Here is a 27,438-nt window from a genome sequence, read left to right on the forward strand (position 1 = left end):
AAAGTATATTGTTAGCTGTAGGTTTTTTCATAGATGCCTCCTTCATCAAGTTGGAGACTTTTTTTTTAAATTTATTTATTCTTATTCCTAGTTTGCTGAGATTTTTAAGAAATCCTGATGAAGTATACTATTTTGTCAAATGATTTTCCTGTATCTATTTTGATGGCCATATAGTTTTCTTCTTTATTCTGCTAATATCTTGAATTGTGTTGGTTGATTTTTTTAATGTTAAACCAATTTTGCATTTCTTATATAAACCCAACTTAGTTATGAGATATTATCCCTTTGATGTTTTGTTGGATCCAATTTACTAAAATCTTATTAAAAATTTTAAATATTTGTTCCTTAGTAATATACTTTAGGTCTCTCTTTTTCCCTATCCCATGTAATGTCTCAGGGTTTGGATTTAAGTTAATGCTAACCTCTTGAAGTGAGTTGGGAGGCATTGCTGCCTCTTCTGTTTTCTGGTAGATTTCATCACTGAAATTTTTGGACCAAGAATTTTCTTTGTAGGAAGGTTTTTAACAATGAATTGAAAGAAAAAAGAATATATATGTGTGTGTGTGTGTGTGTGTGTGTGTGTGTAGCCATGCATTTTATTTTTTCTTGAGTGAGCTTTGATAGTTTATGTTTTTCTAAGAATTTGTTCATCTAAATTTTTAAGGTATTTGCTTAATATTGTTAATAACATTCTGTTGTTACTGCATTAGTGTCTGTAGGGAGCAATGGTTAATGTCTCTCTTTTAATATTGCAGTGTGTGTCTTCTCTCTTTTTATTTCTGATCATTCTTCCTAAAGGTTAATAATTTTTATGGATATTTTCAGCTCTAGGTTCGATTGGTTTTCTATTATTTTGGGGTTGTCTATTCATTGATTTTTACTCTTTATTATTTCCTTCCTTCTGGCTACTTTGATTTAATTTGCTTTTCTTACCCTTGTTTCATAATATGGAAACTTAAAGCATTTATTTAAACCTTTTTTCTTTACTAATATAAAATTTTAATGTATAAACTAACCTGTAGAAACCAATTTTATATTGTACTTATATATGAATATAGCATATTTTACATATGTATTCTCATGTTTTTTATTTGTTAGAACTGTTCTTTTCCTAAATTTACTAATTTCTCATGTCATGTTTTCATTGACCAATGGTCTATTTAAAGGTGTATGTTTTCCAAATAAGGTTTGTTTATCATTCAGAAATGTTTATTGAGTGCTTATTGTGTTCTGGTCTTAGGGTGTACTGGGATGATTAAAACAGCCATATTGTGAAATAAACTCAATAAATGTATTATAATAGCAATGAACAGAACCCTGTGGTATGAGAGAGAATAATGGAGAACCTACTTAACTATAAATTGAGTTACTCGTTTGAGGAAGTAGCACTTAGACTGAGGCTTGCTAGCAAAATATTTGGGGAAGCAGAAACTGGGGAAGAACTGCCTGCACAGAGGCTGTGGTGAGGGCAGCTTTTTGAGAGTGAGACCCTGTGTAGGTCACAGTTCTAGGTGTACTGATCTTTCAACAGAGATGTGCTGTATTCCTGTTCTTGTTCTATACTTTGAGAAGCTGTGTTCTATGACAAGTTCTTTCTCTTACGTAGTTCATATTATGCAATTATGAAGGAAATTTATGAAATTTCTTCTTACTAGAATAATTTATACATGTATCATCTCAAATTAATAGAAACTATAATTTTAGCATGATAAATAGATGATATGCTTTAGAGACCACCTAAGTTTGAATCTCAACTTTACCACTTAATAGCTATGTGATGCTGGGCAAATTTTATAACATCTCTAAGCCTTAGTTTTCTCATTTCTGAATGCAGATAATAATTTTATCTATTTTATAAGAGTGTTTTGAGGACTATGCATGTAAGTCACTTGGTACAGTACCCAACAAGTAGCAGTACTCAAAAATAGTGCTTCTCGTGGGGCGCCTGGGTGGTGTAGTCAGTAAAACATCCAACTCTTGGTTTTAGCTCAGGTGGTAATCTCAAGGTCATGGGATACAGCCCCGTGTAAGGGCTCTGTGCTCAACCAGGAGTCTGCTTGAGATTCTGTCCCTCTGCCCTTCCCCACATACACTCTGTATCTCTGTAAAATAAATAAATCTATTAAAAGTTAATGCCTATTGTGATAGATAGTAATGGGAATAATCACTTATTACATTTAGTCATCTGTACTGTGGAGGTGACATGTAGCTTTTATGATTGTTGCTAGAATGTACTGCTATTAATGCTCAAAAATGATAATGTTTATTATTTTTATTGTACTGGTATTGGATATATTTCACAAATAGCCCAGATATTTCACATATATCCTAATAAATATAAATATTTTAGAATAATTACCTTGAGAACTTTTTACCTTCTTAAAAGTATATTTTCCAAATGAAGAAATCTATTAATATTTAATGTGATTAGAACTGAGCAGTTTCTTCTTTAATCTTGATAATATGGTTTTAATAAAATATTTTAATTTATTTTAATTACAATATTGGATTGGGAATTTAAAATTATTTTTTAAAGGAAACTATTTTTTGTACTTTTCACATTATTAAGTATTTTCAGTAGGTGATTTTTTAATCCCAGAAAATTTTCTTTTTTTTTTTTTCCCAGAAAATTGTCTTAACTTGTATTGCATTACTTTTTTAAAAATTGCCAATGTACGGGCTACTCTTTCAGATTTCAGGCACCTAGTTGGTAAACTAGAATTCTTATTTTTTCAGACTTGTAAGAAAGAGGCCAAGAAGTAGACAAATAGGACTTAAGGCCTTAGCTAATAATTTATGGCTAACACAGTTGCCATCAAACAACTGTTCCACTGTCCAGCAGCTCTGACTTTAGATCCTTTCAATTTTTCTATGGCATCCTAAAGGATGTATTTCTTGAAATACAAATTAAACTATGTTTTAAGATTTTATTTATTTATTTATGAGAGACACAGAGAGAGGCAGAGACATAGGCAGTGGGAGAAGCAGTTCCCTGTGAGGAGCCTGATGTCAGACTCAATCCTAGGACCCCAGGATCATGCATGACCTGAGCCAAAGGCAGATGCTCAACCATTGAGCCACCCAGGTGCCCTGAACTATGTTATTAGAATATGACATTTTTATACTTATGTCTATATCACAGTCATTTCTGAAAGAACCTTACTTAAAAACTACAAACATAGATTACTTTGCATTAATTTTTCTGTGTGAAATAAATACAAACTATGAGCTTAGCTTGTGAAAAGGATAGACATTATCTGGAAGATAATTATATGAAGAATTGCCTGTTAAATGTAAGAATACTTCCATTTGATCCTATAAAATTAAGTATTGAGGTGTTTATTTCATTATGTAATTAATACTATTCCAATTGTGTTGTATTTTCGATAGACTGAGTATTTGTCCCCTTCTCACCAGAAAACTCATGTGTTGAAGCCTAACCCCCAGTGTGATGGTACCAGGAAGTGGGGCCTTTGGGAAGTGATTGATTAGTCATGAGGGTAAAGGCCTTGTGGGAGGAATTAGTCCCCTTATAAAAGAGATCCCAGAGCTTACTTGCCCTTCCTCCATATGAGAATGCAGCAAAAAGACAACCATTGGTGAACTGGGAAGGAGGTTGTCACCTGACACTCAGTCTGCCAGTGCCTTGATCTTAGATTTACCAGTACTATGAGAACTAAATTTCTCTTTTTTTATAAACCTCCCCAATCTTAAGTATTTTGTTATAGCAGCCTAAACAGACTAAGTAAGTGTCATTGCGTTGTTTCTCTGTGGGTGAGCCAGAGCCATTCTTTAAGTCTTTTTGTAAACCCAAGGGACATGTTGATCTGCATATGATGCAGACTGACATGTCTTGTTGCTTAATTAATTAGTCATCTTCAGGATATGCAGGTTTTAAGCTCAGTGGATATTATAATAATGTCATCATTGGAAATAAGCATATTTTGATACTCTCTAGTTCACCTTTTTTTTAATATATATATTACCAAGGAATGACTGAAAAATATAAAAGTAGTATTTGCAAGAAAAAAAACTGAATTTAAAATATTAATAATTCTTTTTTTTTTAGATTTTATTTATTCATGATAGACATAGAGAGAGAGGCAGAGACACAGGCAGAGGGAGAAGCAGGCTCCACGCAGGGAACCTGACGTGGGACTGATCCCGGGTCTCTAGGATCACACCCTGGGCCAAAGGCAGGGGCTAAGCCGCTGTGCCACCCAGGGATCCCTTGCAGTGATAATTCTTAGAAATTTTCTATGTCTAGATTTTTTTGTTTTTTGCAAAGTTTGTTGCATTAAAAAGTAAACTTTTGCACAGTGAGGGAAACCACCAATGAAATGAAAAGGCACCAATGAAATGAAAAGTTCTACTGAATGGAAGAACATATTTGTAAATAATACATCTGATAAAGGGTTAATATCCAAAATATATTAAAAATTTACACAACTTAATATAAAAAAGAACTCTGTTAAAAATGGGCAGATGACTTGAATAAACATTTTTCCAAAGAAGACATGCAGATGGCCATCAGACACATGAAAAGATGCTCAACATCACTCATTGTCAGAAAATGCAACTAACAGTGACGATAGGATATCACCTCACACCCATTAGATTGTTAATAAAAGCAGAAAAATTAACAAGCATTGGTGACAATGTAGAGAAAAGGGAACCTTTGTGCACAATTAGTGGGAATTCAAACTGGTGCAGCCACCATGGTGAATGACATGGAAGTTTCTTAAATTAAAAATAGAATGACCCAACAAATTCCACTTCTGGATATTTACTCAAAGAAAATGAAAACAGTAATCTGAAAAGATATATGCATCTCTATGCTCATTGCGGCATTATTTACAATAGCCAGGATATTTGAAAGCAACCTAAGTGTCTACTGGTAGGTGATTGGATAAAGAAGATGTCATATATACATACACACACATACACATATAACTTAGTTTTATTATTTTGTATATACACCCGTGTATATATACAAATATACACATATACAATGGAATCTTACTGAGCCATAAAAAAAGAAAGAAGTCTTCCCATTCATGACAACATGGATGGATCTGGAGAACATTATGCTAAGTGAAGTGAGTCAGAGAAAGATAAATACCGTATGATTTTACTTATATGTAGAATCTAAAAAACAAACGACAAAACAAATCTATTGATAAATACAGGAAATAAGCTGTGGGTTACCAGAGGGAGGAGGGCGAGTAAAATAGGTGAAGGGGGACTAAGAGATACAAAATTTTGGTTATAAAATAAATAAGTCATGTGGATGTGGTGTACAACATAGGGCTTACATGGTGTCTGGTGACAGATCATAACTAGAATTACTGTGGAGATCATTTCATAATATATAAAAATACCAAGTCACTATCACTATGATGTATTCCTAAAACTAGTAGGACATAATATGTCAATTTTTCTTGAGTTAAAAAAAAGAATAGAACTTTTTCAAAATACAGCAATTTATTTTCAAAAAAACATTATTATGAGTTTTGTAATGAAGTACAGACTTGTTTATTTAGTAAGTTAATCTATTTACATTAGTGTTTTCTAACAGCATGACTAAGTACAATACACAAAAAAATATGTAGTCTTTCCCTTAAAGGAGCCTAAATTTCTAAACATACACTTTTTGCCTGAGTACCAAGTAATGCATTATTATTTTTGAACAAAGGAACCTTCAGGTATTTTATATGATTTTATTATGATTCTAATAAAAACACTTTATCTTTAAAACTGTTAACTTTATTTTCCCTCTAAATAATTATTTGAAAAGTATTTTTGAATTTCCCTTTATTCTTGACATATTTATTAAGCACATAATACATGTGTGCATAATACTAGGTGTGGTGCCAAGAAAGCAAAACTATAGGGTACTTGCCTAGTCTTTCTCTTTTCCTTGTGTATCTGCCAAGAAGACAAAGTTAGAGTATTAAATTTGTCACAAGGGTTAATATTAATAGTACATGTATTTGAAAGCTTTGTACATTTTTTACTGATTATAAATGTAACAACTGCATGTTCATTGCAGAACATCAAAAAGCCAAAGCTATTTCAGTTCAGTTGAAAAATTTATTGACTGCTTTCTATAAGCTAATCACGGTGCTGTGTACCTAGTATATGACGTGAACAAGACAGATGGTCTCTGTATTTAAGGAATGCATGGTGTTTTGGGGAATTAATATTAAACAAATAATCACAAGTAATTTTCAATGTATAAAACAGAAAAACCACTCTAAATCTCACCATCTTTAGCAATAATTGCTCTTAGCATGTTGGTGTATTTTCCTGGTTTTATACTGTACACATATTTTCCATTTTATTCACTATTTTAAAATATATCCTAATTGTCTAGTGATTGATTATATAGATATACTATAATTTATTAAGTCCTAACCAAATTTTTGAACATTTAGATTTTTCCATTACCTAATCAACTTTGCATAGGTATAATCTACATACAATAAAACATGCTTACTTTAAATATACAGGTACATGAATTTTGACAAACATGTATATGCATGGAGTCCCCATTATAATAGAGAGGTGGACTATGTCCATGGCCTCAGAAAGTTCTGCCACAGCCTGTCATGCCATGTCTCATTCCATCCTGCACCCACACCTGGCCCTAGGCAGCCACTGACCTACCTTCTGACACTAAAGATTTGATTTACCATGTCTGATATTTCTTTGAAATGGATTCATACGATATTTTCTGTTCTGTGCGTTTCTTTTCCTCAACCTGTTGTTTTGGAGTTTATCCATTTTTTGCATTTCTCCCTAGCCTTGTGACTTTTCTTGCTGAGTCTTGATGCAAATCCTGGCTATAGGAAGGCTTGTTAATCTACCCTGCTCTTGATGTACATTTGGATTAGTTCCACTTATTGCTTATTATTAAAGGGGATATGCACATTCATGTACAAGTTTTCTTTTCTCTTGGATAAATACTGAGGAGTACCATTGCCGAGTTTATAGTAAGCATATGTTTATGTTTTTTTTAGAAATTGCAAAACTGTTTTCTAAAGTAGTGGTGTCATTTGACATTTCCAGTACTGGTTTTATGAGAATTCTTGTTATTCCACATCCTTACCAGCACTTGGTTTGGTCAGTATTTTAATTTAGTTCTTCTAGTCAGTGTATAGAAGTGTATTATGGTTTTAAGTTGCATATGTCTGATGATTAATGATAATAAGTATCTTTTCACAGACTTCTTGGCTGTTCAAATACATTTTTTGTGACCTGTCTAAATATTTTGCCTACTTACTGATTGGATTGTTTTCTTATTGTGTTATAAGAGTTCTTTATATGTTCTGATTACAAGTAGTTTGCCAAATGTTTCACAGATAATTTCTTCCATATTGTACCTTGTTTTATCATAATCTCCCTGATATTTTTTGACATCAGTAGTTTTTAACTTTGAAATCCCAATTTATCAATTCTAGTCTTTTCTGGCTTTTATTTTTTGGTCTGCTATCTAAGAAATCTTTGTCTATTCTAAGTCACAAATATTTCCTTCTAGAGCTTTTATAGTTGTACCTATGACATTTAGGTCTATGACCTATTTTAAGTTGATTTTTATGTATATGGTAAGGTAAGGCTTGAGGGTCATTTTTTTCCCACGTAAATATCTAGTTACTCCAGCATCTTTTGTTGGAAAGGCTATACTCTGCCCAATTGAAGGACTGTGACACCTTTGTCAAAAATTGATGCCAGATATTTGTTTCTGGATTCCCTATTATGTTCCATCAATTGATGTATTTTTCTCTACACCAGTACCATACTGACTTGATTACTATAACTTTAAAGTGTATCTTAAAATCAGGAAGAACACTGTTGTTTCTCAGAATTGTGGTGTTCCTTCTAGATCCCATGCATTTCCGTATCAGTTTAGTATCAGCTTCTTAATCTTTATAAAAGAGTCTGCTGGGACTGTGATGGGATTGCTTTGAGTCTATAGATTAGTTTGGGGAGAATGGACATGTCAGCAATAGTACTGTTCTGATCCAGCAGTACTCGGTATATCTGTTTACTTATGTCTTCTATAATTTCTATTGAAATGTCTTGTAATTTTCAGCATATAGGTCTTGTATAACTTTTTAAGTTTTTCCTTACATCCTTCTTTTGTATTTTTTTCATTACCAGTTGTTTGTTGCTAGCATATAATACAGTTGATTTTTTGTGTACTGACCTTGTATCCCATGGCCTTTTGTAGCTCACTTACTAGTTTTATAATTTGGGGGGTAAATTTCTTTGGAATTTCTATGTAGATAGATTTGCACTTTGTGAATAAAGGCAGTTTTACTTCTATTCCAATCTGTATGACATTTATATATTTGTCTGTCTGTCTATCCTTATTTCAGTTGGCTAGGAACTCCGGTGTACACTAAATGAAAGGAGTGAACATCCTTGTTCCTGGTCTCAGGGAAAAGAGATTCAGTCTCTCATTATTAATAAGTGTGATGTTAGCTATACATTTTTAAATTCCTTTTATCAGGTTGAGGAAGTTCTCTCTTGGTTCCTCAGTTTTTTAAGAGATTTTAGTATGAGTGGCCATTAAGTTGTCTTAAAAGCTGCTTCTGCATTGTTTGCGGTGATCATATGGTCTTCCCTTTTTTTGTTTGTTAATATGACAAATTATATTGGTTTCAAATGTTAAACCAATCTTTCATTCTTGGAATTAACCATCACTAGTCATGACATATTATCATCTTTTGTTGGATATGATTCGGTAAAGTTTTGTTAAGTTTTTACATCTATGATTTTGAGGGATATATAAGCACTGTTTCATATAATATCTTTGTCTGGTTTTGTATTAAAGTGATGCTTGCCTCGTGTAATGTGTTGAGAAGTGTTTCTTCCTCCTGTCTTCTGGAGCATGAAATTGTTATTAACTCTTCTTCAGGAGTTTGGTAGAATTCACTAACACATTGTTTATAAATTAGGGGGGGGGAACTACAATTTGGGGGGGTTGGTTTTTAAATGCAAATTCATGTTTAACTTACTCCATTTTTTAAAAAGGTTTATTGATTTATTTGAGAGAGTTGAGTGAGTGAGAGTGGGTGTGAGCATGGGGAGGGGCAGTGGGAGAGGGAAAGAGAATCTCAAGCAGATTCTCTGCTAAGTGTGGAGCTGGACACAGCGCTCAATCTCATGATCCTGAGATCATGATCTAAGTCAAAAATAAGAGCCACTCAACCGACAGAGCCACTGAAGCACCCCAAACTTACCCCATTTTATATTCAAGTTAGGCTGTACCATTTTTAACTATTGTAAGACCCTTCCACCAGTACACCTTCATTTTCCCCCTTCAGGCTTTGTGCTATTGTTAATACATTTTACCTTTACATATGCTATGAATTCCACAATGCATTATTTTTGTTTAAAATCAGCACTGTCTTTTAAAGAGATTAAAAACATAAGAAAAATCCAACGTGTATTTACCCACACAGTTATGATTTTCAGTCTCTTCTTTACTTTGTGTAGACCCAGTTTTACATCTGGTACCATTTTGCATCAGCCTGAAGCATTACCTTGAGCATTTATAGTGCAGTGTTTCTGAGGATGATTTCTCTAACCTTTTGAATGTCCCCAGAAGACTTTCTTTTGCTGTCATTTTTGGAAAGATATTTTAGCTATGTATAAAATTGTGGTTTGCCAGTTCTATATTTAATTACTATGAAGCTGCCTCTCCTCTTTCTCCTGGTTTGCACCATTTCTGACAAGAAATCTGCTCTCATTCTTTGTTCCTTGTGGTTACTGTATCTCATTACCACCACGCCCTGGCCTGTCATGGTTTCCTTTTACCACTTGCTTTCAGCTATTTAATTCTGATGTGCCTTGTAGGATTTTCTTCACATTTCTTTCCATTTTTTTTTTAAGACTGTCAATCTGGGCTTAGAGTTTCCATCAAATTTGAAAGCTTTCTGGACATGATTCAAGTATATTTTTCTGTTCTTTTCGTTTCTCTAGTCCTGTCCTAAGAGTTCACTTACGCACTTGTTAGACTGTGGGATACTGTCCTCACGGTTCATTAATGCTCAGTCCATCTTTTTCATATCTTTTCCTATATTTAATTTTGGATTTGGTTCCTGTGTCTTGAAGTCTGTTATCATGGTTTTCCTCCAGTGTCTAGCATACTGTGTTCTTTCAATCCAGTTTTTCATTTTTCATCTAGGACGTCTCAGACTTTATTTCTTGGAATTTAATTTGTGACTTTTCCTTTTATATTTCCCATTTTATTTCCTTATTATGCTTCTCTTTCTACCTTTTGAACTTTTAGACTATATCTTAATAGCTGTTTTATCACAGTGTTCTATTTCAGTCATCTGTGTCACTTTCTGAGTCAGTTTCTACTTATTCATATTTTTTCCTAGTAATGGGTTCTATTTCCCTTTCTTTTTGGGCCTGATAACTTTTTATTGGATGAAATTGTTCTTACTTATAAACAGTGATCTTTTCCAGGCTTGCTTTTAAGCTGAGCCTGGTCACACTAGCCTTTGCTCTAACACTAATATTGCTGTGCTACGGAGGCCATAACCTCACAGACACCCCCAGGTGCCACATTTCTTAGGAAGCCTTTCCTTCCTTCCTGGAGAGGATGCAAAGTACTTTGGGCTCTTTGTGAGCCTGTGGTCATGTCACTTGATCTTTTCCATTGTTTTTTTCCCTGGCCTTAGTATTTTTCTCACATACATGTGCTTCCTATTTTATGGATTATTCCCACTGGATGCAGAATTTTTAAGATACTTTTTTGTTTTTTATTTAGCCGTTTGGGTGTGTTGTTCCATTGCCTTTTTACTCATATAGCCTCTGAGAAGTCTAGGATTATCCTCCTATTTGTTCCTCGATATGTAATGTTTCCCCACTCACACATAGAATTTTTTTAAGATTTTCTATCCTTGGTTTTTCTGTGATTTGCATATGGTCTGACTTCTTATGTTCTGATTGTTTGTGCATGCTTGTAAACTTTCATCATGTTGGGGTTCATTGAAATACACTTATCTATGTGTTTATCATTTTTATCCAAGTTGGGAGAATTTCAGGCATGATTTTGCAAGTGTCTCCCTCCCCGTTTTAGGAACTGCCTTTATACATATGTTAGCCTCTTTGACACTGTCAACAGGTTCCTGAGGCTTTTTTTTTTTTTTTTTTTTTAGTTTCAGTTTATATAGTGTCTTTTACTCTGATTTTACATTGATTGGGTTTTTTTTCCTCTTACAATGTCTATTTGTTGTAAATCCCATCTTGTGGATTTTTTACTTCATATATTATAGGTTTTGTCTCTAGAAGTCACATTTACTTTTGCTTTTATTTTCCTTTATCTCTTCTTTCTACTCAATTTTAAAGTCAAACTGTTACATCATTTCTGCTATTTTTAAGGTCTGTGTCTAATGACTGATTTTTCTCTTGGTTATAGGTCACATTTTCTGCATCTCTCTGTCTCATAATTGTTAATCAGAGTACCAGATCACTGGAATTTTACGTGGATGTCTGGATTTTGTTCTCTTCATATTTGTTAGCTTTTGTGTGTTTAACTTTGGCTGTTTTAAAATGTCTACTGAATGCCAGGCTGTTGGGTAATGACACTGTTCTGACTGGTTAGAAATTGAACATCTCAGCTCTGAGTGACCTCCAGGAATTATTTGGCATACAGATGTCCATTCCTTCTCTGCTTGTTCTCATAGAGCTTAACCTGACCCACGCATTGTTATATATTCAGCAGCAGACTCAGTGTGCGGATTTTGTATAGCATCTTCCTCATTGATATTCATTCTGACCTGCAAATGCTAGCCACCTTACCCTCCTCAAAATCTGCTTTTCACTTTCCAATAGTGAGACCTCTGAGTTATGCTTGGGACCTCCTTTCCTGCTGGTCATGTTCCACAAAGTGCCCTCAGACAGAAGACCAGTGGTTTTAGGTCTCACTCATTTGTTTCTCTCTTCACAAAGATCTTAGTCCTGCACTGCCTGTTGTCCAGCATCTAAGGAGGATTCTGTTATAAATTTTTTTCCCAATTGTCATTTTTCCGTTTTATGTATTTTTGCCCAGTTGTATAGAGCAAGGGGGTAAATCTGGCCCTGTGGGCTTTTCATTCTTATTTTCTAGTTTTTAATTAGCTTAATATTTTATATTTAACTATGAATTACATCAGAATTTTATTTTGTGTGATACTAGATGAAAATCTAATTTTATTTTTCCACATGGCACGAAGGCTGTTTTTGCATTTTTACCATTATATGTACTACTACAGAGAATATCCTTTTGAAGACTTCTACCTTTCCTTTTTTTTTTTTAAAGAGGAACTATGGTATTTTAAAAATTATCTTAGTATCTATTGCCAATTGCCCTGTGAAAAGTTGCTATCTGCTTACATCCCAGCTACCAGTGTATAAAGATACTTATCTCCCAGCACTTTCACTGACAATGCTATTTCTGGATATGCTAAATTCTCTCATTTTTGTTTTTATCTCAACTTCATTGATTATTATAAGTGATATGTTTTCATAAACTGTATTCATTTGTGTTCCGCTCATTTTAATTGTCTGTGTCCCTTCCATTTTTTTCTTTGTGCTTTGGTCTTTTATTGTTTTCATATGATTTCTTTATGTCTGTATGCCATCTTTGTCTCTCCCTGGTGCTCAACACAGTGACTTTAAAATAATTAATGCTCATTAAATGGAAAGTTGGTTCAAAGCCAAGGTAGAAAACTGAGGATATAGAGAATTAGGTAGAAAAGCAGGAGAGAGCTTTATCACCAAAGCCAAAGAGAGGCCAACAGCCGATGTGCTCAGGTCCAGAACAGGAAGAAGTACAGACTATAAATAGATCATTGAATTTGGCAATCAAGAGATTCTTGGTTATCTTTGCAAAAATAAGTTCCATAAGGTAAAACGGGTAGACATCAGAGGACAGCAGATTGAGAAATAGTTTTCTCCTTAAGTATCGTTTTTTTAGCTGATATTTTTATAGAAATTGGCTGGGAGACAAATTGAAGAATATGGTCTAAATAAAGATCTAGAAGCTTGCATGTATTATATTGATTTAGGGAGGATCTATATCTTTAATACAGTAGATGAGGAAGTAGTAGGCTTTACATTATTTTTCTAAAAATTCAGAAATGTAAACAATATTTTCATCCCATTAGAAGATTGCCATAAATTTACATAGAGATCATAGGAGTTCCTTCATCCAAGTTAGTGATATTTTGAATAAAGCATGGCAGAAATTATTTTGACCCAGAAATTTTTCAGAATGGCTTTACTGGTGATAGATACTTCTTTCTCCTCTCATCCCCATTTGAATGGTAACACATTAATAATATATATTATCTGCCTATATAAAATGAGTAAATTTGAAGAAATATTCCTGAACAATTGTATGCATTGGTTTGATTTTTGGCATACTATATTGGATCATTTGTAAGACGTATTTTAACATTTTTGCAGTCAGAATGCCTTTTACACTTGATGGTTGGTTATAGCTTTAATTGGCAACTTCTTTGTTTCTGGCTATCTTAAAATGATGATGGAATTCCAATCAAGAACATCGTAGACCTGATAAAATATGACAAGATAGTAGAGAGCATTAGAGTTTAGAGACTGTTAGTCAGATATTTTAGTTTTACTATAACTAATGTTAAGCCAGTCTTTTTTGGCAATTCTTATGTCATATTCCCTCCCACTCTACTGTGACAATGGGTATGTGTAAAGATTATCTTAAAATAATGATAGACTCTTCAGTGGAGGTGGAAAAAGGAAAGAAATCTGTCAGAAGGAATCTGTTTTTTATGTTGCTTAAATTAGGATTTGGTGTGTGAGGAACAAATCTTGGTTAACTGTAATTCTTACACATTTGTAGAAGCGCTAAGAGTCCGTAATCCATGAGAAGGTGTAGTTAGTTTGTGATCTTATAGTCAAGGAGACACTGATTGATTGGTTCATTTCTTTAATCACAGATGTGTATTAAGTACCTACCTTGATACCTGGCAGTGTACTCAGCACTGTCAACAAACTTTCATTGTTCTTGGCAGATTTCTTAATACAGTGAAATAGTGCATTGGAAGTCCATTCATAGTGCCTGGAACCTGCTCCTTCCCTAGATGCATTGTTGAACTGAGAGACGAGATGGGCAGTTTTCTAAATAAGGAGCTGGCTTAGGCTTTAGAGGGGAACTGAGTGTGTGGCCACAGTGAGCAGCCAGGAAGGAAATACCTGTTGACTGCAGAGTGGTCTGTCCTGTAGATGATGAATAGGAAGTGAATGAGCTTATGGTTTTAGGTAATTATATGAGGGGAGGTTGGTGTGGCAGTTATTGTAGACATAGAACCATAAGGGGAATAACAAGAGCGTCTCAGTCCCTTTTGGCCATTACCAAAATGAAGCCTTATAGTTTGTCATTGTAGAAAACATTGATTTGGACTTTGAAAACATTTCTAGAGATTTGATGAAGCAACAACAGTTGTAGAATATCACAAGTTCACATCCATCAGTTTTAGCACATCAACGATCCTTTCTCTGAAATCAAATGTAAATCAAATAATTAAGTAGAAATATTACATCTCTGTTCTCTACATTTATTTTAATCATGTCTCAATGCAACGCCTAATCCTTGAAAGAGGGAAGCAACAGTATAGTGAGGAGGAAATGCAATCTGATGATGTATACTTTTTTCCTCTGGTAACTGAAGGTTAAATGGGTAGCAAGCAGAATGCCTTAAACAAGATTGGTATATTGATTAAAACGCTGATTTAACAGCTCGCAGTCTCCCCTTGGAAACCTGGAGAAGATAAGCCAGCTGCTGTGTAAGAGTGCTCAGTGTCCACTGAGAGTACACTATCTATCATCACAATATGGTGATGAGAGGTGTTTTATGTTTGTGTTAATTTCCCCCACTAAATCAGTAATTATTACAATCCTGTCCCTGCTGTTTACCCTGCAGCTGTTTTTCCATTTGTCGAGAGAGCGGGTGTTCTCCGAGGACCGCACACGTTTCTATGGTGCAGAAATTGTCTCTGCCTTGGACTATCTACATTCCGGAAAGATTGTGTACCGTGATCTCAAGGTAAAAAAAAAAAAAAAGTAATCAAAATTTGTTTTTGCAGAGACTACAGGGACAAACACAAAGTAATTACAAAGTTACACAGTTTGGAGAAAAGCAGATTTAGTTGGGAAAAAAAGCACTCTGTTTAAGAACGTAGTTCATTGCATTTGACAGGAATTCCATTCACTGATACGTACATAGTTCCTTTATGTCCGAGTCTTTCACGTGCGCCATAGTTTCTGCTTGACTGCTCTGATCAAATATGACCTACCAATAATAGTTTCCTTTTTCTGGAAATTTATGAGTAACGTTAAACATCCGACAAAGTGTCAAGTGACTTTGCCAGAGACATTCTAAATTAAGTTTCACTATTACATTCTACCATCATATGATGTGTTATGAAGAAACGTTTATAATACGTAAGATATTTTTGGGAGGAAATACTTAATTTGATTTTGGTATTCACTTTGTGACGGGTTTAAATACCTGAAGCATTTTAATAAGGCCTTTGATTAATTTGTTTAGTTTCCATTTTAAAAAGTACTAGATTGTTTTATGGACAGTAGTGACTTGACTTCTCTGAGTTTTTCCTGACAAGACTCTCGGAACAGCTCAGGGATTGGCAGACCTTCTGTAAAGACTAGATAGGCTCTGCTGCCCATAGTCGCCTCTGCAACTGCTTCCCTCTGTGCCTGTAGAGCAGTAGGTGCATGAACATGGCTGGCTATGTTCTGGTCAAACTGGATTTGCAAAACCAAGTGGTAGGCTAAATTTCGCTCACAGGCCATCCTTTGTCAAACCCTGGAGTTGCCCATAAAAGATAGTAGTAATTCTCATGACACTCTTTTGTTTTTTTTTTTTAATTTTTTTTTAAATTTTTATTTATTTATGATAGTCACACACACACAGAGAGAGAGAGAGAGAGAGAGGCAGAGACATAGGCAGAGGGGAGAAGCAGGCTCCATTAACCGGGAGCCCGACGTGGGATTCGATCCTGGGTCTCCAGGATCACGCCCTGGGCCAAAGGCAGGCGCTAAACCACTGCGCCACCCAGGGATACCTTTTTTTTTTTTTTAATTTTTATTTATTTATGATAGTCACACAACTCTTTTGAATTAGATTGGCCACGTTAAGGAAATGTGTACCATGACACATTTTGAACACATTCTAAATGTGACTGTCTTACTTTGTAAAAAAGTAAATCATTTAGTAATCTTGGCTTAAGATTTGATACAGAGTTGCTCGATTTATTAAATATTAATTCATTTCAACTATGATTTGTAGAAATAGAAGTCTTTTATGAAATCCAGTCTGTATGAAATGAGGTATACATTTACATACTGTAACAGAAATCACAATTCTCCCCACCCTTTTAAACACCTGGGGTTCCTAAGTTTTCTAAGCACTTGCCTGGGTTCTTTTAAGATGTTCTTATCATGTACATTTACCCTGTGAATGACCCTAAGGCTGATCATCTCGCAAAGTATTTGGTACGCTGACAATGAAGTTTATAGTATATGTATAACCTATTATGTGTTAAAGTTTAAAAGAAGCTATAAAATACTATATTTAGGAAAAATGAACTATACGACTGTAAACCATTTAGATCACGGATGCCAAAGTGCACCAGAAATGAACCCAAATCAACAGTGTGATTGTATTTAGCCTGAAGTCTTTGTAATCAGGAATGTGACAAAATGAAGCCCCCTGTTTGATGTCTGCATGGCCAAATAATCCAGTGATGTTTACATGTCTTGAATCTAGGTATTTTTTGAAAGGAAAGTTAGTTATATGACATGCTGAAATGTAGCATTTCCAGAATGACTTAGAAGTAGCTCTTCTCTGAGGCTGTTCTCCCCATTCATGAAGTGTCATGTTCTATGGATCTTAGTTATAGGGAAAAGGAGGGCTTCCTCGATTCAGGGAGATGAGAATAATTTGTAAGTACTCAGTAACCTATTCAGAATACTTCTGCTGGAAGCAGGAACTATCAACCTAAACAAACGGGAAAAGAATGCTCATCTGATTGCCAGTATTGAGCAGTGAATGATATCATTGGGATGGTCTTGGTCAATAGTCTTTGTTAATCATTTCTTAAAAAATGAATCAACATGTTGGTATATTAAAGTGCATTTAATAAGAGTTTCATTGCCCTGTCCTTTCTGATGTTGGAATTAGACCAAGATCATTAAATAGCAATATATATACATATATACCAGTCCATGTAGTTACTTATTCATAAACCACTAAGTTTACTACTAGACAGTTAGGTGGTCTCTGCTCTCTGAAGTTTATTTTCTTAAAATATAGTATTAGCTTAAAGGTCTGAGTAAATATAGAACACAGGACAGAAGCCACATGAATACACACTGAGAAGAATACATGTGACATTAAAAGCCTAGCATTCAAATTTATACAAGTGTTATTGGTATCTGTAGTGCACAGGTTTGTGCGTAACAGAATGAGATCCTATAGGTGGGATCATTGATATTTCAAATTGGTCCATACTTGACAGGTGGTGTCATTGAAGCTGGAAGCCTAGCAAGTGACTTACTTGAAGTCAGGGACTAAGGTGGTGACTTGGTCAAGATTATGAAAATCATGAATCCTAGATCCAGGCCCGGTATCCTGCTCCTTACACCCTTCTGCCTGTCTAGAGTTGAAATGAAATCTGCATGGGGGAAGGAATGCATTGGATTAACTAGAGGACATCTTTGTAAATCTAAAATTTGAATAAAGCTGCCAAAAATAGGAAAATGGGTGTTTTAAATATATTTTCACCAGATACATTGAAAACAGCATCATCAAATACTGATTTAGGTACCCACTTTAATTGATCAGCCTCAGATTTGTCTTGATCATCTCCTTACTAATGACCTTATGTTTATTGAAATGCAAATCCATTTGCAATGCCTATCATTGCTGCGTCTCTCAAGGAAATCCGTACCTATTTGCTGGTGCCTGACTGATCATTGGAGGGAAAACTTTATTTCATGTGCAAGTTAATTTAAGATATTTTATTAGTTCATAGTTCCTAATGAAGTTGGTATTCATAGCAGCAGATAAATTATTACAACTTTTGTTGCACTTTTCAAAGTAAGTTTGCTTAGTTTATCAATACACATCATAATATGAAATTCTCTTTTAGTGAGGACTCAAATCTCTTGTGATTACTTAGGAAAAACTGGCATATCTTCATGATAGTGTAAAAATTTGAAGAAGTCTCTTTTGAGATTTTATCAGTAATGCGAATTATATTAAATCTTCCTTTCTGCTTGTTCTTATTTTGCAAGTGAAAGCTTTCTTTTCAAAGTCCATGCCATCCAAGTACAGAATGAGCTGAGTAGGGACATATGCAAAGGTGCATATAAGGATACTGGAATTCTTTAAGAATTAATTTCTCTAGACTTTATATAAGAGGGCAAACGGCAGAAAATCATACATCAATTGCTACCACATTCTATTGGTAGTTCATCTGATCTGGTTCTCTACCTAATTACAGCATTTCATGGTTAATGTGACCATTTATATTATTAGCATGAGAAACCAACAAATAGATTAGGTAGGTTCCGATGCTCGATGCTGGTGCAAAAGGATAGTCTGAGAGTCTTCTCGGTCTTCTTCAGCTCGTGACACTTGCCCCAGATAAACCCGCAGGCTAAACCGGAGCAGTGTGTTGGCTTTACCTACGAGTCTCGAGACCCATCCCCCAGCTCCTACTTCTCTGACTCTTGTCCGTCACTCTGGATTCCCTCTTCTATAAAAATTTTAAGCCACTGCCATTAAGAACCCTTTCACCCTCGAAAATCAAATTGTACTGTTGGGCTACATTCCTTATGTGTAGGCGGGTTCTTAAGCAGCCTGGCCGCACAGGTGGGGTCTCTGCTGTTATACGTCAGGAATCCTGTACTAGCTCAGGCAGGTCAAAGCAGAGACGTTTTTCCTTCAGTATTTCAACACACAGTCTTAACTCTGTGGTCATTAAGTTCCTACAGGTCAACTTGTATGACATGTTGACACTGATACCCCTAAACCTGAGAGGGCAGTATGCAGAGGACATTCCTTATGCCATCCTTGGGCCCGAAGGCAGCTTGGTATGGAACATTGGGTTTGACATAATGGTGCCATGATGGAGCCTAAGAGTGAGTGAGGGGGATTGCTTATACTGTCCAACAGCTGTCAGAGCCCTTGGGAACTGCTGTTCTCATTCCTTCTTTTAATCACAGTGTCATCCATTTAAATAAAATGATACCTCAGAGATAAGTACAATACTTAGATATTAGAATGTGTATCTATATTAGAATATTAGGGAGTGTACAAAAACTTAGCCAGCCTGGCGTGTATCAGAGCTTCCCAGCCTGTGCACCATAGATGGGTCACAGGTGTGCCCAAGCCATGGCCTCCCGCAGTGCGCAGGTGGCTCAGGGAGCCTCTGGGTCAGTCAGCTCTGGCCTCAGGCAGCCTGTCCACTGATCCTGATACGCCCTACAGATTTCATTTGTAATTGTACTATGAAGTGTTGAGAAGCACTATATTAAGGACAGCAAGGATTTTTAGGGTTTTATTTTATGCTAGACACCAGCAAGAACAAGAAAGAGCATAGTACTTTCTTGCAATGATTTCTTGTCCACAAAGCATAGAGGAAAAAAGATGTCAAATCTAGTATATATTTTTTTATATACACTGAATCAAGACCTTTTGTCAGGTAGAGGCTGTCCACTCCTGTTGGGTAAAAATGTTACCATTTTTTTTATGGGAACCCTGTGAGGTAAGGTCTAAACATTTTTTTTCTCTCCTCAAAGAACGAAATGTTAGAAAGCAACCCTCTCTAACTGGACAGATAATAAGCATCACTCAGATTGTTAATAATTATAATTTTTTCTCTCAAACCTCCTATTTGACTTTGTCATTGCTTTTGCCAGTGGAGGGACCCATGGGGCAAAAACATAATGCCTGTGTTCAGTCTTGGAAACTAGACTGATTGGAGGTAAAAAACAAATGGATTTGAAATTTACAAGTAGAGAGCACCTGAACAGTAAGCGACACTGTGCATTGTGTGCTTTCCAGCCAGCCAAAGGAAAAAGGATAGCCATGAGATTTAGGAAAGAACCAAAGAGATCATTTGTAAATATTTTTATTTTTATTTCTCCTTTACACAGAATGTGTGATTAAGTAAGTCCCCTTTAGTGTTAAATGCACGAAGGAAGTGATTTCCAGGTGAAATTTATTATACTTAAGCCATTGATCTGCTTTGAAAAGATTTCCAGGTGATTCTGTGCATCCTTCACATTCGTTAATCACAACACTGATGGTATTTAACATTTTGCAGAAACTTTGCTAGGCATCTGCATCAAATTATTATGTATTTTTTAACAAGATCGGATACTTGGCTACCCCCAATTTATCTTTATACAAGAGTAGATTTGGAGATATCCTTTCTGCAAGGGGATGCATCTCTATTGTTGATACTTTTGATGGATAAGTTGTTTTTTTTTGGCAGTCGTTCTCAAAAAAAATGATATTTTAAGATGGTGAGAAAGCAAAAATAGTTGGTGGGAGGAGGTGGACACCATTAAAAAACGGGCTCAGGGCAGCCCCAGTGGCCCAGCGGGTTTAGCGCCGCCTTTGGCCCAGAGCATGATCCTGGAGACCTGGGATCGAGTCCCATGTTGAGCTCCCTGCATGGAGCCTGCTTCTCCCTCTTTCTCTGCTTCTTTCTCTCTCTGTGTGCCTCTCATGAATAAATGAATAAAATCTTTAAAAAAAAGAGCTCAAAAACAATGAAGTATTTATGTTTTGTTGTTTTATTCAGTAGAAATATCGACTGTGTTTTTAACAATGTCACTGAGCTGACCAAAGTGTTTTATTGGGTTCTGTTCCAGAACTTTCCTGTGTTGTCTTGAAGAGCACACACCGTTGTGATAACTTTTAAGTCATCATTAAGCTCTCCACTGTTAATAAATGATCAATACATCTATCGAATGCTTATGGTGTGTAAAGTTCAGCACTCCATATCTAATTCTCAAAGCAACCACCTTGGATGCTCCTGTTACTTACCTCTGTTTCATAGATGAAGTTGAGGGACATAGAACTCAATAGCATGCTTAAGGTCGCACAGTTAGAAAGGACAAAGCTTGAACTTAATATGTGTTCCCTGACTCCATATATGGCCATTTTGCCCTCTTCTGCCTCCCCTGCAGTGTGCTACCTCACTCCACCTCTCACTGTCATCCCTTAGGCTGGCCTTATTTCTTACTATTTTATTGTAATCACTTTTTAAAAAGCTGATTTATAAAACAAGCAGGAATTTTTATAATGTTAATGAAAAGAGATTTATTAAATATTTTCAGAAGACGTTTCAGCATTTTATGATTTAATTTGAGTTTTTATTTTTTATTCAACAGACAGACTCTCTGGCATATACTTCTCAGTAGGGCGAGATGGGAAAGAGTAGAAGAGGGTGTTTTTGAAAGAGAAGGAAAAGGGATAGAAAACAAGAGGCATGAAGAAGAGAAAGACCAGAGCCAGGCAGTGGTGATCTGAAGAAAGGGACATAGAGAGACTCTTTCTGGATGTTTTTGGCTGGTTTCAGTATTCAGGACCTGTTGCCACTGTGCAAATTAGGCTTGGTTTTTAGGTTCCAGTTAGTGGAGGAGCAGAAGGAAGATGCAAGATATCTGAATTTAGATAAAATTAAAGAACTTATATTTTTGAAAGAGTCAACAATATATTTAGGGTTCGTTCATCTTCCTATAGACCAAGGAAAGACATACTTATGTCCCTGAAGTCTGTACAGTACATGAAACATGCACTGAGCATTTAGTTCAGCCAGAACCACATCTAAGTACTATATTCAAGGACTTAGGTCTCTTCTCATGTTTTCTTTAGTGAATATAGCTTCCTTAACTGTATTTGGTTTTTCTTTTTTTTTTTTTTTTTTTTTTTTGTATTTGGTTTTTCATTTGTAAGACCTTGGATAATATGACAAAGTACAATATCACATTTTATATGATATCTATTTATATTCTTATATGGAGTTCTGTTTTGAAATTGATATTGACTTCAGAAGTTCAGGTAAGCACTGTTATATGTCATCACATAAAGGAGGAGAATCAGTATTACTCCTTAACTAAGTTAAATGTCATTTATCCTGCTAATACATTTGTCACGTGTTTCTTGTGTATGTATTTTCTTGTGTGTACCTTTAGGTTATATCTATATGACTGAGGAAGCTTAGGAGCCTTGTCTATATAATGCTGCAGGATCACAAGTTAGAACTCCTATGTGTACTTGTGTGATGATAATCCTAAATTTAGGTTCAAATTGGGAGGAAAAGATCAGTTATTTTTGCTATTTTTAATTGCATTGATTTTGCACAAACTCCTCCCTCCACTCCCCACCTCCACTCCCGACATTTATAATTTCCACTTGAGGTCAATGATCTTGCTCTTTGGTTCTTTGGTTAAGTCTTCATGATTCTCTTTGGTGTTTTTGAATTAATGGGTTCAAAGAGATTCCAGTTTTATAATATTTGTGCTATATATTTTCACTAACTGTTGAATGTTTGACTTTGATATTCTTTTTCTTTTTATGTTTAAAAGGGTTGGTATTTCTTTATTACAAAGATCTTCAAAAAGAGGATATCGCCTTACCTTACAAAATAAGATTTAGGTTTGATTTACAACAACCACCAAAAAACATTTCTGTAAGTGAATATTTTATAATAGCAATAGATTCCCAAGAGCAATTGTTGAGAAAACCTTCTGTATATATCTAGAAGAAGATGCTCGTCTCTTTGGGGTTGTTTAGATCACAATTTATTAAGAAAAAAAAAAAAAAGGATCGCTGTTATCTTTGAAAAGTTACTTAGGTTTTAGTACTCAGAACTTACACAATAATGGTTCTTACTGCCATTGGTTTAAAAAATCAATAATTTTATCATCATGAAGTATTTGATAAAACATGTTTCTTTTTACACATGACAGGAAGCTGTAGGGTTTGTAAGTGCTGAAAGTTCTATTAACTACAGCAATGTCCTCTTTCCAAAATAACTTACGCAGCATTCAATAATTTTGCAAAGCAGTATTTTCCTATTTTTGAAAACTATAAAACAAATTATGTCATTTTTCTTACTACACAGTTGGAGAATTTGATGCTGGATAAAGATGGCCACATAAAAATTACAGATTTTGGACTTTGCAAAGAAGGGATTACAGATGCAGCCACCATGAAGACATTCTGTGGCACACCAGAGTATCTGGCACCAGAGGTAGGCTATGCTTCCATTCATAGGAAAAACTAACATGGCCATAATGTTTTATGAAGTAAACCATATAGCTTTAAAAAAACACTGCAGTACCTACTACTTTTTAAAAATTTTTAATTCCGGTATAGTTAACATACAGTGTTTTATCAGTTTCAGGTGTGCAATATAGTGATTCAACATATCTGTACATGACTCACGGTTCATGATAAGTGGGCTCTTATTAATCACCATCACCTATGTCATCCATCCTCCCACCACCTCCCCTCTGGTGACCCATCAGTGTGTTCTTAACTACAAAGAGTCTGTTTCTTGATTTGTCTCTTTCCCTTTGCTCATTTATTTTGTTTCTTAAATTCCACCAATGTGAACCAAAACTATTTTTCTCTGACTCGTTTAGCATGGTATTATAGAGCAAGAATAATGTAGCGGTTAAATTTTTTGAACACAAAGGTACTAATAGCTTCAGTAGAGTAAGTCACTTCTTATTTTTGGCCATATACATTTTATTTCTAGATTATGCCCATTTTGATCCATTCATTAAAATCAAATAATCGAATGGCATCAGCAAGAATGTTTGCGGTTTTATAAGCCATCTTGGATTTTCCATCAAAACAAAGACAGTTTATATTCATAGTATTGTGGATTTCCATACTTCATTATTGGAAAGTATTTTATAGGGAAAGTTAATGAAATGACAGTAGCTACATCTTGGAATTCATGCCAAAGGAGGTCCCAAACAGTGACCTCCCCATGCTGAGGGTTCCATGATAATTTGTTAATTTGTTTATTCAATAAATATATATCGTGTGTCAACTACGTATTAAGTATTTGCCTGGGTGATGTGGTTACAGGAGACATAAAAGACCCTGCTCTCTGCAGCAAAACAATAAAAATAAGTAAATACCATAATGTCATCTAATGAATATAAGGGTCAGGAAGAGCAATAAAGCTAGATAAAGGGAAGGGTGTGGTATGGTAGCTATTTTAGATAGAATTCAAATTACTATTGCCTTGTAACAAACCATTCCAAATCGTAATAGTGAAAAACAAGCATTTTATGTGATCTCTGATTCAGAGTCAGGGATACTCAGGGGACAGCAAGGATGGCTTATCTCTGCTCCACAGCATGTGGGGCCTCAGCCAGAAGGACTTTACAGCAGTGTTGGGACCATGTGGCTGGAGGCTGGAACGTGGAAGCATCCTCACTCATCCGGCAGTCGATGCTCCAGTCTGCTGGTACCATGACATGCTATCAGCTGGAGCAGTGACCTAGAGCCTCAGCCTCACCATGGGTCTGGACTTCTCTGGCTTTGGATTCTAAAAGTGGAAGTCCCAGGGAACAAGTCACCAGCTGCTTCCCATTGTTTTTGCTTTTTTGTTCCCCTAGTAAACCATTAAGAAATGTTTTGTTGGTTTTTTGCAAATTCTTTTTCACGGTATATTTGTAATAATTTTATTAGAGTACAGGCCACATACCATAAAATCCAGCAGTGGTTTTTTACTACATTCACACAGGTGTGTAACTGTTACCACTGTCAGATTCCACAGTATTTTCATCATTGACAACAGAACCCAGACCAGTCTACTTTGTCTCTGTAGATGTCATTATTCTGGATATTTCATATCAGGGGAATCCTACAATAGGGAGCCTTTGTAGGCTAGGTAAATACATACTTTGAATGTATTTACTCTTACTGCGTTCTGTGTCCTGGCTTCTTTCACATAGTGTGTTTTCAAGATTCATCCATGTTTTTAGCATGTTCTTGGTACTTTGTTCCTTTTAACAGCCAACTAATATTCCATTGAATGGACATGCCACATCTTGTTTATCCGTTCAGCAGTCAGTGAACATTTGGTTTGCTTCCAATTTGGGGCTATAATGCTGTTGTGAACATTTGTGCATTGCTTCTCCTTTATGGCCTGGTTTAGGAAATCATGTATTATCTCTGTCATAGGCTGACTGCTTGAGCAGTCTGAGCCGACACCTGTTGAAGGGGTGGTGACATCGATCTCCACGTCCCCATTGTAGAAGAGCACAGAAGGCACTGTTGCAGTTGTCTTTGGAAGATGCAGTCTTCTAATGACAGGCTGCTCAAGGAAGTGATGGTTGACCAGACACCTGAATGCTAAGAAGGCAAAAGCTCTTGTGGAAGTAAAGGAGACAAGCTTTCCAGACCCATAGAGCAGCTAGTGTAAAACCCTGAGACATTAACGTGCTCAACTGAGAAACTCTTCCCTCAAACTCTAAGAAGATTGGTGTGGCTGGAGCCAAACAGGGAGGCAGTGATCTTTGGTGGATGGATATTAGTTTATTGAACATCTGCTATATATATGTGTTGCATGTTTGGAATGACCTTTGGTGATAGCATCCCAGATGGTTTTTTTAAAGGTGAGAGAACTGAGGATCAGAACCTCTTTTTAATGGAGTCTGTACACAGCAGGGATTTGTCAGCAAGAGGATCAGGGGTCTAACTAGGTCCATCTCATAAAGGCCACTCTTCCTATTTTAACTACATATATGATGGCCCCCAAAGTCACAATTTCAAGACCACTTAATAGACATGAATAATTGTCATTTTTAAAATGAATGCTTTAGGAGATCCCTGGGTGGCTCAGCGGTTTAGCACCTGCCTTTGGCCCAGGACGCGATCCTGGAGTCCCAGGATCGAGTCCCATGTCGGGCTCCCGGCATGGAGCCTGCTTCTCCCTCCTCCTGTGTCTCTGCCTCTCTCTCTCTATGTCTATCATAAATAAATAAATTAAAATAAAATTAAAATAAAATAAAATAAAATAAAATGAATGCTTTATAAATGCTCAAAAGGAAAAGGTAATTAAAAGAAATTAAGAAGTAGGAATACATAGAGAACACTAGCATTCCCTATACCTGTACCTAACTCATAGCAGTTTGTTATTACATTTCAAGAATGTTGCACTAATATAAATAAGTGCTAATAGTTTGAAGGACAGTACATTTCCAAATATTATTTCCTTGCAGGCTGCCAACAATATTATTTTTCTCTGTTATAAAATCTGGAGTTTAAGATCCTCCATTTTTGTGATGAATTAGGTAAAATTTTCGGAACACTTTTCCTTATTTATTCAAATATGAGATCATATTTTCTAGAATAAGGTTGTTTTGTGAATGTCATGAAGAACACACTCTTTGTTTCTCTGGAGTTCAAGTATCCCTGCGCCATAGATAATACTATCGTGTATTGAGAATAACAAAATTAGTTGTGTCACAATCAGGGGAAATTATTTCTGAAGAAGATAAACACATTTCATACAGAAGCAGTTGATCTAAGAGGCAAAGGTACTGTTTTACATGCTTATATCATCAGCTGAAGAACAAAACCAAGAATTTCATGCAAGAAGAGTCCAGTTGTTTCTAAATTGAAACTTTATAATTCCCAAGAAATTATCATTTTATTTTTAAAAACAAGTAAGAAATTTCTGTTTACCTTTTTCTTTTCTTTTTTTTAATATTGCAGATGTCTGGTCTTTAACAGCTATTTCTGTATCCATGGCTGATGTGTATTGATCTATAATTACAGTCTCAACCCCCTTTTTTTCCCATTTACTATCCTTACCATTTGGGGATGACAGTTCCTGAAACAACTAACTTCTCATGCAATTTAAATTCTTACATTTTAAGCATTTGTGTCAATCATTGCATTTTTGTTAAATAGGGGTAACTTTGAATGTATTTACTCTTACTTTTAAGAACAAGAATTTTAAGTTCTTTTCTCTGGTCTCTGATAGGGGCCATTTCACTGAAGAACATTCTCGTTCGTTAAAGAGATATTTGCAGAGTATTTATTAGGTGCCATATGTTATGTTAGGGGCTGGGAATACAAAGATAGTAAGAAATTGGTTTTGTCCTCAAGTAGCTTGCTGTTTACTCGGGTGATAAGAGACAGATAGCATGGAGCAGCGGTTTAGCACCGCCTTCAGCCCAGGGCCTGATCCTGGAGACCCACAACAGGAGTTCCACATCAGGCTCCCTGCATGGAGTTTCTCCCTCCCTCTACCTCCCTCTACCTTCCTCTACCTGTGTCTCTGCCTCTCTCTCTCTCTCTGTGTGTGTGTGTGTCTCATGAATAAATAAAAT

At 35.5% G+C, this 27,438-nt stretch overlaps 1 protein-coding gene across 11 annotated transcripts in view; it reads left to right on the plus strand.

The window, feature by feature from the left end:
* The window catches only part of AKT3 (AKT serine/threonine kinase 3), a 308,393-nt gene that overhangs the window by 224,434 nt on the left and 56,521 nt on the right, over positions 1–27,438 (plus strand). For all 11 annotated transcript variants that reach the window (XM_072830379.1, XM_072830375.1, XM_072830381.1 and 8 more), the window contains 2 exons: positions 14,960–15,082; positions 23,202–23,330. In XM_072830379.1, the coding sequence (XP_072686480.1) occupies positions 14,960–15,082; positions 23,202–23,330 (252 nt within the window). The remainder of the gene's footprint in view (positions 1–14,959; positions 15,083–23,201; positions 23,331–27,438) is intronic.

The sequence above is a fragment of the Canis lupus genome, chromosome 6, assembly GCF_048164855.1.
Source record: "Canis lupus baileyi chromosome 6, mCanLup2.hap1, whole genome shotgun sequence".
Taxonomy (NCBI): Eukaryota; Metazoa; Chordata; class Mammalia; order Carnivora; family Canidae; genus Canis; species Canis lupus.